At 40.2% G+C, this 17947-nt stretch overlaps 2 protein-coding genes across 3 annotated transcripts in view; one reads left to right on the forward strand and one right to left on the reverse strand.

Annotated features, from left to right (window-relative positions):
• The window catches only part of snap25a (synaptosome associated protein 25a), a 26658-nt gene extending 21190 nt beyond the window's left edge, over positions 1–5468 (forward strand). For both annotated transcript variants that reach the window (XM_088324886.1, XM_088324885.1), the window contains exons 6-8: positions 1731–1850; positions 3381–3525; positions 3646–5468. In XM_088324886.1, the coding sequence (XP_088181012.1) occupies positions 1731–1850; positions 3381–3525; positions 3646–3714 (334 nt within the window). In that variant the 3' untranslated portion in view covers positions 3715–5468. The remainder of the gene's footprint in view (positions 1–1730; positions 1851–3380; positions 3526–3645) is intronic.
• Positions 4471–17861, reverse strand: sccpdhb (saccharopine dehydrogenase b). Its single transcript, XM_088324882.1, has 13 exons — positions 17148–17861; positions 16724–16972; positions 15867–15979; positions 15723–15803; positions 15515–15644; positions 15025–15074; positions 14721–14851; positions 13422–13539; positions 13229–13348; positions 12006–12062; positions 11820–11931; positions 11677–11758; positions 4471–11599 (listed from the first exon to the last, which is right to left on the reverse strand). The coding sequence occupies exons 2-13, from the start codon at positions 16917–16919 to the stop codon at positions 11485–11487; spliced, it is 1305 nt and encodes a 434-aa protein (XP_088181008.1). The 5' UTR covers positions 16920–16972; positions 17148–17861; the 3' UTR covers positions 4471–11484.
• Between the last annotated feature and the right edge of the window lie 86 nt (positions 17862–17947).

Raw genomic sequence — 17947 nt, forward strand, 5'->3', positions numbered from 1 at the left:
ACGGTGGCCGCATGGGTGCTGTTTATTCGAGGCGAAAAGAACAGAAGAAAGAGCCCGAATGCAAAAAAAGTGCCCTGCCGGCCCTGGCACTCAGCAATAATCGACTAGGGGTAATGGATCACAGCCACAACCGTTCATTTCAGGCAGGCAAGAATGGCATGCCTTAAGTAAAAAAGTGTGTTTCGCCGGTCCCCAGTAACAATATGTGATTGGGGATTATGGATTGCGGCTGCACAAGTGCAGTTCATATTTGGCGGAAATGCTGGCAAAAAAGAGCCGCTGAGCTTGACAAAAGCGCCGTGGCAGTAACTGCTCACAGCAAAATGCGATTGGGGAATAATGGATCGCAGGTGCAAGCGTGCCGTTCATTTTAGGCGAAAATAACGGCGAAAAAGGAGCCACAAGACCCCAAAAAACGCTCATTATGAATTGATTCTTTTTGGAAAAAGACTGAATATGCATATAGTTTTTATGCCAGATAGAAAAGAGATACTACCAACATAAAACAATATATATAAATATTTTCTATTGTTTGTATTTTTAAATTCTCTTAAAATCACAATGACCCAATGCTGGTAAATGTCACTGTTGTATCTATCCACGTATAGTGTAAATCTAGCCACGCACAAGCATATCTTGTAAACAGTGGATGCAGGAATGGAGATCGATTTTGGAGCAATCAAGCACGGTACATTGTGGAATTTCTTGAGTTACATAAATGAAATCGACCTTCATTTAAAGGGACATTGTGTATTACTTAGCACCTCCCAGGGGTAAAAAAAACCTTCACTCAAATAAAATAATAATGATTTACATTACAAGCTCACCAAACATAGCACTGACATGATTGTCTGCCATCTTGTTGCTACGGGTACCCTAATAAGATAAAAAATCCTGCAAAAGGCTGGGCAGAAGAATAAGAGTCTCCGAAGTTTAAAATTTTCCTTGTGCTTTGTAGCAGCCATTTTCGGCTGCACTACACCAGACCTGCAGACCACGGGCCAGATTAGGCTTGCCAAGGAATTGCATCCGGTCTGTGAGACAACGCTTTTTCTTTCCATTTTCTCGCTTTGTTATTTTCTCTTTCTCATTCTCTTGTTCTTATTTTCTCTCTCACTTTCCCACCCTCTGTCTATACTTTCTCTCTTGGTCTCTTTTCTTTCTCTTTCCATCTTCATTTTTTCTCTTTTACTTTTCCATTCTTCTATTTCTTTCTCTCTTCTTAGTTTTAATCTCTCTCCTTTTTTTCTCTCTTTCTTTTTTTCCTTTCTCTATGTGTATCTTTCTCTCTCTCCCCTCTTATTTGTTTCTTTTTTTATTTTTTCTCTGTTTTATACCAGTCCAGGCCCAGAGAATGTTTTTTTCTAATGTGTGGCCCCTGAGCTAAAATTAGTTTGACACCTCTTCACTACACATTACAGATAAATCTAGGGGTCAAATACAAGACACTGTCCCTTTAATGTCAAAAGTTGTGGAAACTACGCCTATTAATGTTGTGACGTCACCTTTGTAATAGGAATACTCCCAAACGAGGTCAATAATTTGTCACTAAACAGGCAAATATTTCAATCTAAGTGCACCAGAAATCCAATATTGCCATTCCAATCGGAATATCGGCAGCATGTAAACAAAGCCAATGACTCATACGTGTTTGCATGAAATCACCGTTGATCAATTGGAGCGCCCCGTCGTTGAGAATCGAGTAACGGTTGTTTTCGGCGACCGCCCAGGATGAAGAGCGGCGCCAGCAAGGCTTGGGGAAACAACCAGGACGGTGTTGTGGCCAGTCAGCCTGCACGTGTTGTGGATGAACGCGAACAGATGGCCATCAGTGGTGGCTTTATTCGCAGGTAAAGGAATGAATATATATATATATATATATATATATATATATATATATATATATATATATATATATCAGTACACAGAGATTTCATTGTGTTTAATACAACATCACTTTAGAAACATCGCTTTGACGCAATCGAAAGAAGTCCGTCAACAAAGGTCATGACTTACTGGAAATGTATCCTCTGATCTGATGAGACAAAGGTTAATTTATTTTGCTCAGATGGTGTGAATCATGTGTGGCGGAAACCAAATGAGGAGTACAAACATGTCTGTGTCGTGCTTAAAGTCAAGCATGATGTTGGGAATGTCATGGTTTGGGGCTGCATGAGTGCAACTGGAATTGGGGAGTTGCATTTCATGAAGGGAAACACAAACTCAAGCATGTACTGTCGAATACTGGAGCAGAGAATGATGCCTTCCCTCCAGAAACTGGGTCGCAGGGCAATGACCAAGGCTTTTTAAAGTGGCTAAGGGTAAGGGGGGATGGACTGGCCAAGCATGTCTCCAGATCTAAATCCAATATAATATCTATGGGGCATCCTCAAGTGAAAGGTGGAGAAGCACAAGATCTCATATACCCCCCAGCTCAGTCATGTTGTCATGGAGGAGTGGAAGAGCATTCCAGTGGCAATTTGTGAGGCTTTGGTAAAATCCATGGCCAGGAGGATTAAAGTGGGTCTGCAAAATCATGATGGCCACTCGAAATATTCACATTTCAGGAACTTTTAATGGAGGGTGTAGTCTCTTTCGTTACCAAGGTGTTTAGAGAGTCTTTTGAGGGGAAAAATGAATTTACACTGCTACTGTATACAAGATTTACACAGACTACTATTCATTGTGTCAAAGTGGTGTTTCTTCAATTTTGTTCAATCAAACATTACAATGAAATCTCTGCAGAAATGTGAGGGGTGTCCTCTCTTTTGTGAAATTCCGTAAATATGATGTATAAGTACATATTATATTTTGCTCTTAATTTTCTTCATTTAATATTTCTTTCTATTCCATTTTGTATCTGTTTGTGTTACTTTTATTTTATTCTATATTCATTTTTATTAAATGTTTTATTTATTTCATATTCAATCTATTTGACTCAGAATTAAATTGTATTTATTCATCGTTATAGATTTATTTTTTCATTTGATTTTGTATTTGTTTTATGGATTTTTCATTTTAATCTGAATAGAATGTTATTTATTTATAATTTCATATTTATTTTTTATTTCATTTTGTATTTATTTTATATTTATTTCTATATTCATTTAATGAAAATACTATTATTTTACTCTGAAAACAGTTTTAAACATTTATTTCTTATTCATTTAATTTTGTATTTATTTCATATTCAAGATTGGAAGTGTATTCGATTCATTGTTATTTTCCACTGAATTAACATGTATTCAATTATTATTCTATATTTATCTTTATTTATTTATGCATCCATTTTATATTTATTTTACTTTATTTCATCGTTTTTTGAATGTGTTGATTTTTTTCAAACAAATTAAACAAATTCATATGTTCTCTGTGCACAGGGTAACAGACGATGCCCGAGAAAACGAGATGGACGAGAACCTGGAGCAGGTTGGCGGCATCATCGGAAATCTGCGCCACATGGCCGTGGACATGGGCAACGAGATCGACACCCAGAACCGCCAGATCGACAGGATCATGGATAAGGTAAAGGAGACCCCAAAACAAACTGCAGCACCACAATTTAGACCCTGTTTGAGTTGGTCTAAGATCCGTCAAACCAAATTATTAAGTCAAACCCTTTCTGCGCTTCTTGCCTTCTGCCAGGCTGACTCCAACAAGACCAGGATCGACGAGGCCAACCAGAGGGCCACAAAGATGCTCGGCAGTGGCTAAACGGAGGACCCCTCGGCTCACGGTCCCCAACCTCCTCCCCCGGCCCCCCGGCGAGCATGAGCCGTCTCGGCGTCCGGCGCCGCACGTCATCAGACGCCGACATGCTTTCATCCCCTGATGTCGACTTTCTTGGGTTTGCACACATGCACATATCACCCCGACCCCCGGCCAGCCCCTGGCCGTCTCCCGGCCGCCCCCTCCCCCATTGTAAATGTCGTTCTGTGTATCGTTCGTTGAGCTTTTTTCAAGATGATTGTCCCCGTGGAAAAAAAAACGATGATTTCTTATACTTGGTCCGTCATTCTTTTTCCAAAGGTTGTATATAAGTGCTGAGTTTGTGGCGCTCTGGCTTGTGTGTGAAATTTTTATTCTCTTGATCGATATATATATATATATATATATAAGTACACTCCATATAATATATTGTTCCATATCCCGCATATACACACACACATATATTGTATGTATATATATATATATATATATATATACATTTATATATATATATATACACACACACACACATTCGTACATATATACTTCTATACATTGATACGTATACACATAGTTATGTAGAAGGATATACAGACACTTCTACAAATACACATAGGTATATATATATATATATATATATATATATATATATATATATATATATATATATATATGCACACACACAGTATATATGAGAATACATATATATATATGATGGTGAAAATATATAAAAGGAATGCGATAAAAGCTTTTTAGTTTGACCCTTCCTCCTTTTTTATTATTTCAGTATTGTTGTAGTGAAGAAAACCAACAAACGAAAAAACACTTCCATGTAGGCTATGGTATGTTCCGCTCATTCTGAGTTTACCGTTTGGACCACCACGTGCAACTAGATTCTCGGTAGCTGTCTTAGGCATTTGCATTCCAAAGTGACGTGAATTGTGCGTTCTCTGCATGACCAATGGTAGATTTTAGTCTTGGGAAATAAAACCTGTCTGAAAAAAAATATGCATTAAAAAGTTGACCCAAAAAAAAAAAAAAAAAAAAAAAAAAAACACACCACGGTAACACGGCAGTAGCGACTCGACAAAAAAACGCATGCTCAGTATTAGCACACACTTGATGGTTCCGATTTCTTCCCTTGCAAGTTTGCGATAGTGCCACTCTTTCCATCTTGTTCTAATAACCGACTTGTTGTAAAATAAAAGGGATCGAAAATGTGCGACGACGAACGAGACTCGTATTGCAAAAAAAAAAAAGAAAAAGTTTTCTAAACGATTATGCAGTTCTGTGATAAGGATGTCCATGAAAAATGGAGGGCTGGTTGTGTGTACTGTAACATAGGTTTTGGATGCTGATTTAAAAAAGAAAAAGGAAAAAAAAAACAATCACAACGAACAATGTAAAGCAGAAGCGCATATTTCTGAAAGACGTTACTTTTATAAGACCGTACCTGTAAGTTTATTCCTTCCCCGTGTGGTTTGTTATCCGTACGAGATATAACGATAACTGAAACACACAAAACAAGACAACATCAATTATCTTTTTTTTTTTGTCGTTGCTTCTGTACTTTAGAGCTATGCATACCAAAATCTCTGAAAAATGTCCCCCTGGGTTAGTAAAGTCAACCTGAACGACACAATAGATTCAACTGTGAGATTGTTGTCCTCAACGCATGACTTCCCTATCTGTATCTTGTCAGTGTGTAAAGTGGTGGACATTTTGTAGCTAGCTGAATTGATTAAAAGTAATCAACCCGACTTGTCTTTCTTTATTGTGATGTAAAATATCCATCCATCCACCCATCCATTATCTGCACCGCTTATCCTCAGTAGGGTCACGGGGGCGCTGGAGCCCATCCCAGCTATCTTTAGGCAGTGGGCAGGGGACACCGTGAACTGGCTGCCAGTCAGTCGCAGGGCACACAGAGGCAGACAACTCACTAGCTCGTTCACACCTAGGGATAATTTGGACCGGCCAATTAACCTGACATGCATGTTTTTGGAATGTGGGAGGAAATTGGAGTGCCCGGAGGAAACTCCTGCAAACGCGGGGAGAACATGCAAACTCCACACATGAGGTTCGATCTCATGACCTCAGAACTGTGCCGCACACGCGCTAACCAGTGCGTCATTGTGCTGCGTGATGAACAATAATCCACGCTGTATCGTGGTTTACTACTTTGCAGGTTTTATGGGTGCGTTCAGTTCGGTTACTCCCGCCGTTGACTTGGGCTTCACTGAATTTTTTCTCTTTGACATTTAGAGCACAGTGTAGAAATCACATAGCTTTGATTTGACGGTCGAGTAACTCTAGCGCGCAACAGTCTTACGGCAACGGTGGCTTCAAGTGCATGGCACGGCTCCCCGTTGTCTGGGTAACTTCCTCAGATTCCCAAATATCAATATTATGAAATACTTAATTATGAAATGCTAAAAATGTATCTTTTGCATTCTCCATTTGCTCATGTATCACACAAGTGACATTTTTGGTGATCTTCCTATGATCAACCCATCTGAGATTGATTACTCATGTCTCCTTGTCACACAGTAAATGTAAAATTAGGAAGTAGCATCATATAAACCAGGGGTCTGGAACCTTTTTGATTCAAAGTTTATTTAAAGCAAAATATTTTTATTTTTATGAGAGTCAAACCATATATTTTTAAGACAAAATTCAACAAATCTGCCAAACCTGCTCTCAAGACAAAAGCTAATTCTTCAGCGCATTTTACTTCACGGTATGACGTTTAATAAAATCTATGAAATAATAATAATGCCAGAGCCTGTGCCTCATATAAAAAAATCTACCACTTAAATTTGTCTCCCTCTCGCAATAAAGAAGGATATAGAACCTTTTTGACAGTCATCTTAGTCGTAAATAATGGTTTCAAAACAGGGGGTTATCTTTTTAATAACATATCACAAAACACTGCAAACGAGAAGGATACAGATGTGTTTACCTTCAGCCATGTGACATGGTCACAGTTCAAGCCCTTGGGAATCAAGTAGTCATTACTCATCCTCCATTCCATTTTATATTTGCACATTGTTTTACATCTTTGAAATTTTAAAACATTAGTCTTCTATCTATCGATCTATCTATCTATCTACCCTGGTCATATCCCACGAAAGGGGTGACTGACAGCAAGACAAACACAAACAAATAAAAAACAAAAGAAGTAGCAAAAAACACACAAACAATTCGACCATGTCTAACCCAAATGCCAAAACACCCACACAAGTTAAGCACCTCAGCACCTAAGTTCGTCACGCTTTCGTCCCTCCGGAAAGTTCTCAAGCACAAGATTTATCATTTTCCACCGACTTGCACTATACGCTTTAACAAATACCCAGAATGGTAGAAGGCAGACACCACACTTGCATGTGTATATTGATGAGTCTCAAAGGCTAAGAGATATGGAAAAAATCGTAATGACACTTCTCCTTACCAGCCTTAAAGGTAGAAAAGCGCTACATTACTCTTGACGCTTAAGTTAGGAACACAGTGATGCATTCCTGGCCTAATTGCATTATAAGAGTGAATCTTGTCTCTAAAAAAGATGTACTGATGAAAAGAGCCACACCTGAATCGAGAGATATACGTTCCCGAACCCCTGATATATACGATAGTTTCTTCTTAGCAACATATGTGTCTCGATTTGCCTCACACGGTACAAGTAATCAGTCTTAGATGGCTCAGATATAGGAAATTGCAAACTAAACCCTCACTTGTGAAATACAAGACCAAATGATTAGAAATGACAATTATAACATTCAATAATTAGGTATTTCATAAACTATAAACTTATGAAAGACATACTTCACGGGGTGAGAGGACGCTGGCGTGTATGTCGCCGCTTCTCACTCCAAAACTTTTCCGACATTTTCGAAGCTCAGATATTCTTTCTGATCTTTCTTTTGCCCTTCTGTTTTGGACTGTGGGTACCGCGGTTGATGTAACCTGAACCATCGTTTCACCTGATCAATCAAACCCCAATCGTAACTTAGCCACGGGCTAACGCCGGTAGCTTAAACTTACCAGCTGCACCGGCCTCTCTCCCTCGTCATGGTGTGCCAAAACCTCGCCGCCATTGGATTATTCCCGATACTCCTGACGTTCTGCCATCATCCAGCGACAGGATTGCTCCACTATTCTGTTGCGGATCTTCTCCGGATCCGGTGGATTGCACTAGAGCCTCCGCCACCGGAGCTGCACCATCATCCTGACATCGCTCGCCTGCCTTGACGCCGCTACATTCACCGCGGGTCGCGCAGACACGTGGAGTACAAAAACCCTGGCTCAATCAACTCGACCTGGTCCACATCTCGACACCCTCCCAGAAACTGCGGCCGCAACGCTAACTGTCATGCATTAGCCCGCCTGGCTAGGTCGGCTAACAGCACTGCCGCTGTCAAACATGACACCTCCGCCGTCAATTTTGGATTACTGAACAACCGCTCACTCAGGAACAAGGGCCACCTCATCCAAGACGTCCTCGCCGTACGCAAACTTGACTTCCTCATTTTAACAGAAACCTGGCAACAAACAAACGACTTCACTGCTCTGAATGACTCCATTCCTCCTGGCTTTGTTTACATCTGCCGTCCCCGTGGCAGTGGCCGTGGAGGCCTCGCGGTAATCCACCGCGAGAAGTGGAAAGTCTTGCCTGTCTCCGTCCCTGCATCAAGCTCTTTTGAATGCCTGGTGTTTAAGCTCCCTGGACCCTCGCCAACCATCATTGCTACAATTAATCGCCCCCCGAAGCCACATAGTGATTTTATCAATGAATTCTCCAGCTTAATTAGACACGTATTCACTCTCTCGTCAAATTTAATTTTATTGGGAGATTTCAATATTCACATGGACAACCCCAACCTGACACTCACCAGACTTCACATCCTGCCTGGAGAGCCTCGGGATACACAGTCTTATTGACTTCCCCACCCACATTGAAGGCCACACATTGGACTTGGTTTGTTGCTCTGGCCTCTCCTCCTCCAAGCCCACTGCTGATGTTTTTCCTGAATCCGATCATGTCCTCCTCACTTTTAACACCGTACTCTGTCTCTCTACTGTCAAAACCTCCCGTCTCATTTCTTTTCGTAATACCAAAAACATCAACATTGACACTCTCTGTTCCATTATTGACCGTTCCCCGCCCCCAGACGCTCTTTCAAACCCGGATGACCTCACCGCTCACTACAATGCCTGCCTCACAAATATTCTAAATTCTCTCGTCCCCCTGAAGACTACGACTGCCTCATTCTCCACATCTGCCCTCTGGTTTACACCCGCTCTTATGTCAATGAAATAAAAAAAGCGCCAACTTGAGCAACTCTATAAGAAAACCGGCCTCACCATCCATAAAGACATGCACATTACCCATATTGCTAAATACAAGGACCAAATTGCACAAACCAAATCCAGTTACTACTCTGGCCTCATCCTTTCCAACAAAGGAAATTCAAGAACTCTCTTCTCTGTCATGAACCAAATCCTCCAGCCACCAAATTCTCTCCCCCTCCACCTGTACTCCACAACAACCTGCAACTCCATAATGGAGTACTTCAATCACAAAATCCTTAAGATTCATCACCAACTCCATCAAAACCTGTCTGCTCTCTCCCCATCTGAATTTCCTTCTCCTTGTCACTTCTTCTCCAGTTTTGCTCCACCCACGACTGCTGAATTATCCAACCTCATACTCAAATCCAAGCCCACCACTTGCCAGCTCGATCCCCTCCCTTCATCCCTTGTTATATCCTGCCTCCCTTTCCTGCTTCCTCTCATATCTGCCATTATCCACTCCTCACTCTCTTCTGGTATTGTCCTATCACTTTTCAAAACCGCTGCTGTTACCCTTATACTGAAAAAACCTGGTGCTGACCCCAACAACTTTGACAACCTTCCATTTATTTTGAAAATCCTTGAAAAAACTGTTGCTGCTCAACTCCACTCCCACCTGTCCCTCCACTCTCTCTATGAACCCTTTCAGTCTGGTTTCCGCCAGACTTCTTAAAATAAATGCCAATAATACAGAAATCCTCCTTCTTGGCACCAAATCCACTTTATCCAAAGTAAACAATTTCTCTCTCAACATCGACAGCTCCTTAGTGTCCCCCTCCCCCCAGGTCAAGAGTCTGGGTGTCATCCTGGATAGCATGCTTACCTTCCACTCACATATCAACACCATCACCCGCACTGCTTATTTCCACCTCCGCAATATTACCAGACTCCGCCCTTCCCTCACCCCCCGCACCACTGCTATTCTCGTCCACAGTCTTGTCACATCCCGCCTTGACTACTGCAATGCTCTCCTCTTCGGCCTTCCTCAAAAGTCCCTCCATAAAATTCAGCTGGTTCAAAACACCTCTGCTCGCATCATCACAAAAACATCTTCCCAGCAGCACATCACCCCCGTTCTCCAACAGCTACACTGGCTTCCTGTTCAACATCGCATCAGCTACAAACTGATCCTATATACATATATGGCCATTCACAACCTGGCCCCTCCTTACTTGTCCGACCTTCTCCAGGTGCACGTCCCCACTCGCTCCCTCAGATCCTCGTCCTCCCTCCGACTGTCAGTGCCCCCTGCCCACCTGAGCACCATGGGAGCCAGAGCCTTCAGTCGCGCTGCTCCAAAGCTTTGGAACAATCTACCTCCGAACCTCCAAAACTGCACACCTCTGTCCACTTTTAAGTCCCGTCTAAAAACACACCTGTTCAGGACTGCCTACAACACATAGCTTCTCCATTTCCTATGTTTTTTATGATTTTATGTCTTGTTTTTATTTAATATTTCGCTTACAATTTTTTACATTGTATTTTCTCATTGTCTGTACAGTGTCCTTGGGTGGCTTGAAAGGCGCTTTTAAATATAATGCATTATTATTATTATTATTATTACTTCATATTATAATGTCAAAGTCGGTAGGTTAAGCCTTTACTTGACACTTACTAGCGATCCGTTCATCTGGACATTTGTCACGTCTGTCATTTGGCCCTACCTCCTGTGGTTTGATTAACAGTGCTAGTCATTCTTCGGAGAAACGGCATTTTAAAATAAAGCGGCCATTGTGGAAAATGACGTTTGAGCATAGAAGTATTTTTTTTAAAAAGATGTGGAAATCGAATCAGAAATTTTGGGGGTTTTTTGCATTTTGGTCCCCTGGATCTGACATGTTCAGTCTTCTTGAGCGTTTGGACAGTGTATATTGGAGTGGTGCTGACAGCTGAGGGGGAGGACAGGGGCAGCAGATGTGAAGGCGGGGATGGCTCCAGCCAGAGAAGGAGAATAAAGGGGGAGGACGAACCGCAGTGGGTTTGAGGGAGGGATGCCAAATGTTTCTTTCCAATGATCAAAGTCGAGTGGTTGTAAAACAGACCAAAAACGGAGGGGGGTTTAGACAGTTTCCATGGCAACTTGCTGTCACTCCTTATATAGACCTAGCATCATCGGAGGCATGAAATGACCTTTGCTGTCTAGTTGGGATGCGAGGTCATTTGTGATCAGGGAGATGAGTATAAACACTGACATCTACTGGAGAAAAGGGGAAACTACAACCAAATGTTTTAGGGGGAGTAATACTGGCACCTGCTGGAGAAAATTACTCCAACTAAAATAATGAAATGGTAATTTTAAAGGCCCATCATATACAAGATTCTTAATTTCTTTGAAATTCACAAAATAACACTTTTAATGATATAAGCACACATAAATATAAGGTAACATTTAAGAAAAAAAAAAAAGAAAAAAACCTGAACCCATCTTTATTGCTTGGGGACTTCCTCATAGTTCCTTACAGAGAACCTAAAGCCGTGCTCGTGAAGCCGATCGATCAGTCTGGTTCTGTAGAAGGCGCTTCCTGGTGTGTACACACCTCCCCTGTGGAGATACATTAAAAAAAAAAAAACATCAAGAAGTAAACTCGGCTCAGGTGGTGCCGTGGAGATGCCGCCGACCTCCTGGGAAGGGCGTGTCTTTCTTTCAGCACTGTTACCGCTGCCTGCACCATGGCGATCACTGTAGCTACGTAACCGGGTTCTGGTAACAGAAAAAAAAATCTGCCATCATGAAAATGTCATCAGTAGCTCTTCACTCTTACCTCCTCCCTTGACTTCAGTGCAGATCTTGGCATTGAGGGGCCCCTGGAGGGGGTGGGTGCCCGCCGAGTAGCCCTCTCCGAAAAAGGTGATGCTGAAGCAGGTGTCTTCGATCTGGTGGTTCAAAAGCAAGATTCTTTGACAAACCGCTTTTTAATGGTTATTTTTTATGGTCATTGAATTCTAACCTGTTGAAGGGTTGGGCCGGCCTTAGTGAACAGGCCGAAGGAAAAAAAACGAGGATACTAAAAAGACAGAACAAAAATCAGTTGAAATGTGAGCACAAACGCAAGCGTTAATGCTCTCTTGTTGGTAAGTTGAGGCATTTCACCTTCTGGTTCATTTGATTTGAAATAGAAATTTAAAAAAGGAGTGCAACGATGCTATGAAAAATGATCAGGGCACCACAAACACTGAGCTCCTAGGGAAAAACAATAAAATTATATGTGAATTAAGAAGAAAAGGTGGGCAGACAACCGAACGTGGGCCACGTCATGCTTAGTAATCTGGCCTGCCAAACAAAAACTCAGAAAAGTACTACAAAACATGTTGTTGTCGTGTTGGTACCACTCTTAATCCCAGTGTGCCCACGCCATAAAAATAATTTTTCACACTGCACCAATATTCAGATGATGTGTCATTAGATGGTAAGGCGCCCGCTTTGAGACTGGGAGGTCGGTGGTTCGCGCCCCGGCCGAGTCATTCCTAAGACTTAAAAAGTGGTCGGCGGCGCCCTCTGTTGGCTGCGGCTGCATCGGCTCGCTACAACGGGTCAGGTGCAATCGACATTTCGTTCTGTGTACATTGTTACACAGAATGACAATACAAGGAAATTATTATTATTATTATTATTTGAAATATATTTTTAATGTATATTTTGTTTGAACTTGCAATTTTACTCATCATAATTTTATTTATCAAGATAATTATAAAAAGCCATGCAGAAAAGAAACAGTTTTGAATTTTAAATTTTTAAATGCACATTATAAAAAAATGTTTACTTTTAAAAGTAGGCAAAAAACATTACTTTGCTTTACCTCCAAAGTGTTTTAATGTCAGTAAATTGTCTATTAAAGAACAAATATGAAAATAAATATGAAATCTATGCATGTATATTTATTCATATCTTTTTCTTTTTTTTCCTTACTCGCCCCAATCCCAGCCCAATTTTGAAACCCAATGCACCCACAACTAAAAAAGTTTGCCCACTCTGGATTAAGAACAATTGTCAAGGAACCCAAAATATGCATGCATTAACAAGTAAGTCCTTAATATAAAACACTGGAGCTCATTTATGTGCCATGAGGAACTTCTACACACAAACATGACCTCAGGTAACCCTAAAAAGCCATTTTAATAGTAACTTAGGAATCAAACTGTACTGCTTAGTGGGAAAAAAATAAAGCTGTACCATGGTGAGAAGTTTCCTCCCTAGCCTGAATTTGACCAGAATCCAGAAGAGCAGGCCGCCACAGAAGAGCTTGGCCACCGACCACAGACCACCCACCCCCACATAGGCACAATATTGGACCTGTCCAGGAAAAATAGTTTAGAAATAAAACCAAAAAAACTTTTATAAAAATGTATGGCTGATCAATATTTACTGGTTTGAGATTTTCCTCCTGGTAAAGGAAACGCTGTGTTCTCTTGACAACAGACGGGTCTGAACCCATGAAAGGGATGGCATACTGCAAAATCTCTCGGCTGAAGAACACAGATCCTCTGAAACACACACACACACACACACACACCAATAATTTATCAAAAAAGAAAAAAAAAGGAATATAGGCCAAACACCACGGCAGTTATCAGCACGATAGAAAAAAAAACAATAATTAGGATTTTATTACCAAACCTTAGTATTCAATAAGCCAACACTATTTGTTTAAAATATTAAAAACATTTATGTTCCCCATTAGAATATATTTGGATTTTCTTAAGAAGTAGGAACACAACTTGGTAGTGTCTCCTCTCTACCTCTCTGTAATGTGTGCAAGGCACAGGCTGAATATTAGTATTATTTAAGAAGATTTTAAGTGTCTATGTTTCTCATTAAATATACTCGGATTTCTACAGTATAGAATTAGTAGCACAACTTTGTTGTGTCTCATCTCTACATCTACCAACTGTGTGCTAAGCACCAAAAAGCAAATTAACTATTTTTTGTTAGAAAGATTTAAAGAAAATGATGTGCCTCACCAGAGTATAGTGGGATTTTCTGTATAAGTCATAGTCAAGTCAAGTCAAAGAGTATCAAAGGGCTGCACAGATTATTGCAAACCACAGACTATTATGACACCCTCCCCTGATCTAAAACCTACATGAGGGCAAGAAAAAACTCAAAAACCTCCACGTGAGGAAAATGAAGAAACCTTGAGAAGGGACTGCACATGAGGTAATCCCCCATCCAGGATGACCAGGCTGCAATGAACATGGTCTTGTTTCCCTTATTCCCCTTTACATAATGAGTGCAGGGCACACAAGAACTCGCCTCTAAGTAGTCACATGGCTCAGGATGTGTTCATAATAAGTACTGACAAAGTAAGTATTTATTGATTGACTTAAAATTTTTATTGACAAAAAAAGGAAGTATTGATAGATCTATTGATAAAGTCAAGCGCTAGTTTGCCCTATACTATGTTTGTAGAGATGATTAACCAAGCTCTATAATCCATCCATCCATTATCTGCACCTCTTATCCTCAGTAGGGTCGCGAGGAAGCTCTATAATGTTATTGTAATAGTAAATGAAAATAACACACATAGCAAGTCATCTTATTCAATGGGTTAAAGATGACCCAATCTAAGTTTAGAGTTAAAAACAAAAATCTATTTCTCCGCAATTGCAACGAAATTTAGCCCTAGTTAAAACAAATACCTAGAAATTTGCTACAATCAGCTTACCTGGGTCGAATTTTGTTTCCGAGCACAGGTAGCGGCTCGTGGCCAAACTTCCTTCTAAGCCGGCGAAGGGCGCCGGCATCCGCAAAGCCGTGCACCGCCGACTGCCAGGTGGCGTCATGGCCACACGAGCCCTAAAAAAAAAAAAGGAAAAAATAGACATTTGAAAAAAATCAGTTGAACTTTTGAAAATATACTTGGTTTTGTATTGTTTAACAACATGTTACTCATGCTAAATGAAGCTAATACCTCGAAAGGAAGAACGTTATTTCCTTTTTTATCTTTACTGCAAGAAGATATAGCATACCCGAGGTCCGCTGCTTATAGCAAGGAAACTCTCCACACCTGTCAGCGTCCCTATAATAACAAGAGATCAAAATTAAAGATGCATGAAAACTGTTTTTCCTACTTATATCGATAACTAATCAAATCCAGCTGAAAAAGTTCATGTAATCAAGGGTGTGTTTTATCACAACAAAACACGTCACTTCTAAACATTATAGAGGTGATCCAATGTTGAATGGCACACAAGCCAAGGACGAAAACATATAGACTTATTCTTATTGGGCGGTGTCATCCTGACCGTACAAATTAGCAGCAATGAAAATGTAAACGAATATACAAAAGCTACATTGAGCTGATAACTGTGACTTCATATTTGGCCGTTATCCCTTTGATAACTATCAGGGTGGATCATTATCATGCATCCCTAAACTAAGCCTGATAAGATAATCAAAAATCAACAGGTTTTTACATTTGACAATTAAAATATTTAAGTTTTAATAAAGAAATCAAACCTTTAAAGCTGTTCTGAGTGTAAATAATCCCCAAATCTGCCGGTATGGAGTCAAATCCACAGCTTCCAATGACGTACACTCCTCTCTCCAAGGCTTTATTGTGGTACTCCAGCTCCATGCGCTCCAGAAACTGTAAGAACATTAATTTCCTAGTTCAATAGCTTTTCAAGATTCCCAAAAATCAGACTAAAAGAACTCTCCTCTTTACCTGAGGCTCTCCACAGATGTCAATGTAGTGAGCTCCATTATCCACACATGCCGCCACCACTGGCTCGCCATAAAATCTGTACTGGATGATGCATCAATCTAAATTTCAACATTGCTTGTTGGAATAATTGCATCAAATACTCACCGGCCCCACACAATTGAGAAGAACCAGAGCCTTTTGGCACATGATGTCCAAAGATTCTTTGCTGGATACGTCCGCTATGATAACATCGATGTCTGTGCTCAATTCGGGCTTGCCTGTGGAAAAAGGGGTTTAATATAAACAAACATCAAATAAAATATAACAAAATCACTGTTGTAATTCTGGTATCTTCAAAAAGAATATTTGAAAGCCTGCATATATTGCAAAATTCGATAAAATATGTGGGTTTCATTAAATGATTTAATATTATATAAATGTTATGAAAATTGGGGATTGCGTAAATTATAAAATAACAATGATAATGCAAACACTTAATTACATGTTTGATATTTAGAAGAATAAAAAAATTGCCAGGCAGCACGGCGGCACAGTGGTTAGCGCATGTGCGGCACAGTTCATGTCTTGGGATCTTCCTGAGTGGGTTCAAATCCAGCTCCGGACTTCCTTTGCGGAGTTTGTATGTTCTCCCCGTGCTTGCGTGGGTTTCCTCCGGGCACTCCGGTTTCCTCCCACATTCCAAAAACATGCATTTCAGGTGAATTGGCTGGTCCAAATTGTCCCTAGGTGTGAATGAGCGAGTGAGTTGTCTGTCCCCGTGTGCCCTGCGATTGGGTGGCAACCAGTTCAGGGTGTCCCCTGCCCACTGCCCGATGATTGCTGGGATGGGCTCTAGCACCCCCGCGACCCTACTGAGGAGAAGCTGTGTAGCTAATGAGATGAGAAAAAATTGCCATATTATTTAATTCTAGAAAAATGTGGTTTTGTGAAATTATCTTGATTTGATTCATTCGGGCGTATTTTTGTGAAAAATTTCAGGATAGTATTTTTGGCGCTCCCACCTAGCTTGTCGGCGGCCTGCTTCAAGACTTCCTTCAGACGCTCTTCGCTTCTCCCAGCCACAGCCCATGTTAGACGGTTGTCCTCGGTAGTTTCGGCGGCGTAGCGGGCTACTTCTTCCACCACAAACTTGCCGGTAAAACCAGAAGCTCCAAAAATGACTAAGTGGTAAGGTCTACTGGATGTCACAGTTTCCATTGTGTGCGCAAACAAAATAGTTCCGGGTGGTGTTACATCTGGTTAAAGATTTTCTAAAAAAACAAAAAACAAAACAAAACAAAAAAATATATATATAGATATTTACCCTTTACATTTATTAAGTGTACACTTTATTATAAAAAAAATGTTGTTTTATTGCCATTACAGAGTTTATCTTTACAAATGTATTACATTTTAAAACGCGCATGCGACAAAACTGACTATTACCGCCCCTATTGTGTGCTCCGACAAAACAGCTCCGGGTTGCCTTGCTTCTGGTTAAAGATTTCCTACAAATACAATGTTTTAGCTCTAATTTTTAATGAATAATGTATCACTTTTAGTCATATAGTTTTTTGATATTTTAAATATTATGTGTAACTTCATTATGCTGACATTTGTATTTGTTTTTTTCGTCACTGCTACATTATTGCCGTGCTGTCACGTCACAGAGGGTTGACTTTTAAAAAAAGAATCATTGTCTGGATTTAGAGCCAGAATAAAAATGACTCAACTTTATACGATTGGTAAAAATTAAGCTAAATGTAATTTTATTTATATCTAATCAATCATTTTTGACCCCACCTGGACAAAATCGCTAGCTAATACACTTCATCACATCTGCCGTATTGTATCATATCTGTAACGCTAATGTAAGAAAAAGAAATGAAACAAGTACAGACAGTACTGTATAACAATATTTTTCCAAATAAATATTGTTATGCGTACAAAATTATCATCTATGAATTATAAACAGTTAAGACATTGTTTCACATTAATTATTTTGTGTATTTTGATTACGCTTTTCAAAAATGTTTGAGAATGGAAAATGATAGTTTCTTCAGGATGAAAAATATGACACAATTTTTAACATTTTCCAAGGAATATAGATGTATACAGTATATGTTTTGCTTCACTTATAAGGTGTAAATAACGTTTTTTTTCCCGGTCCAATATGGCTCTTTCAACATTTTGGGTTACCATGATAAGGGAAGCTACACTGCTATATTGTGATATCACTTAGGAAT

This window comes from Urocampus carinirostris, chromosome 20 (genome assembly GCF_059441175.1).
Source record: "Urocampus carinirostris isolate Australia breed hairy pipefish chromosome 20, RoL_Ucar_1.0, whole genome shotgun sequence".
In the NCBI taxonomy this organism is placed as follows: Eukaryota; Metazoa; Chordata; class Actinopteri; order Syngnathiformes; family Syngnathidae; genus Urocampus; species Urocampus carinirostris.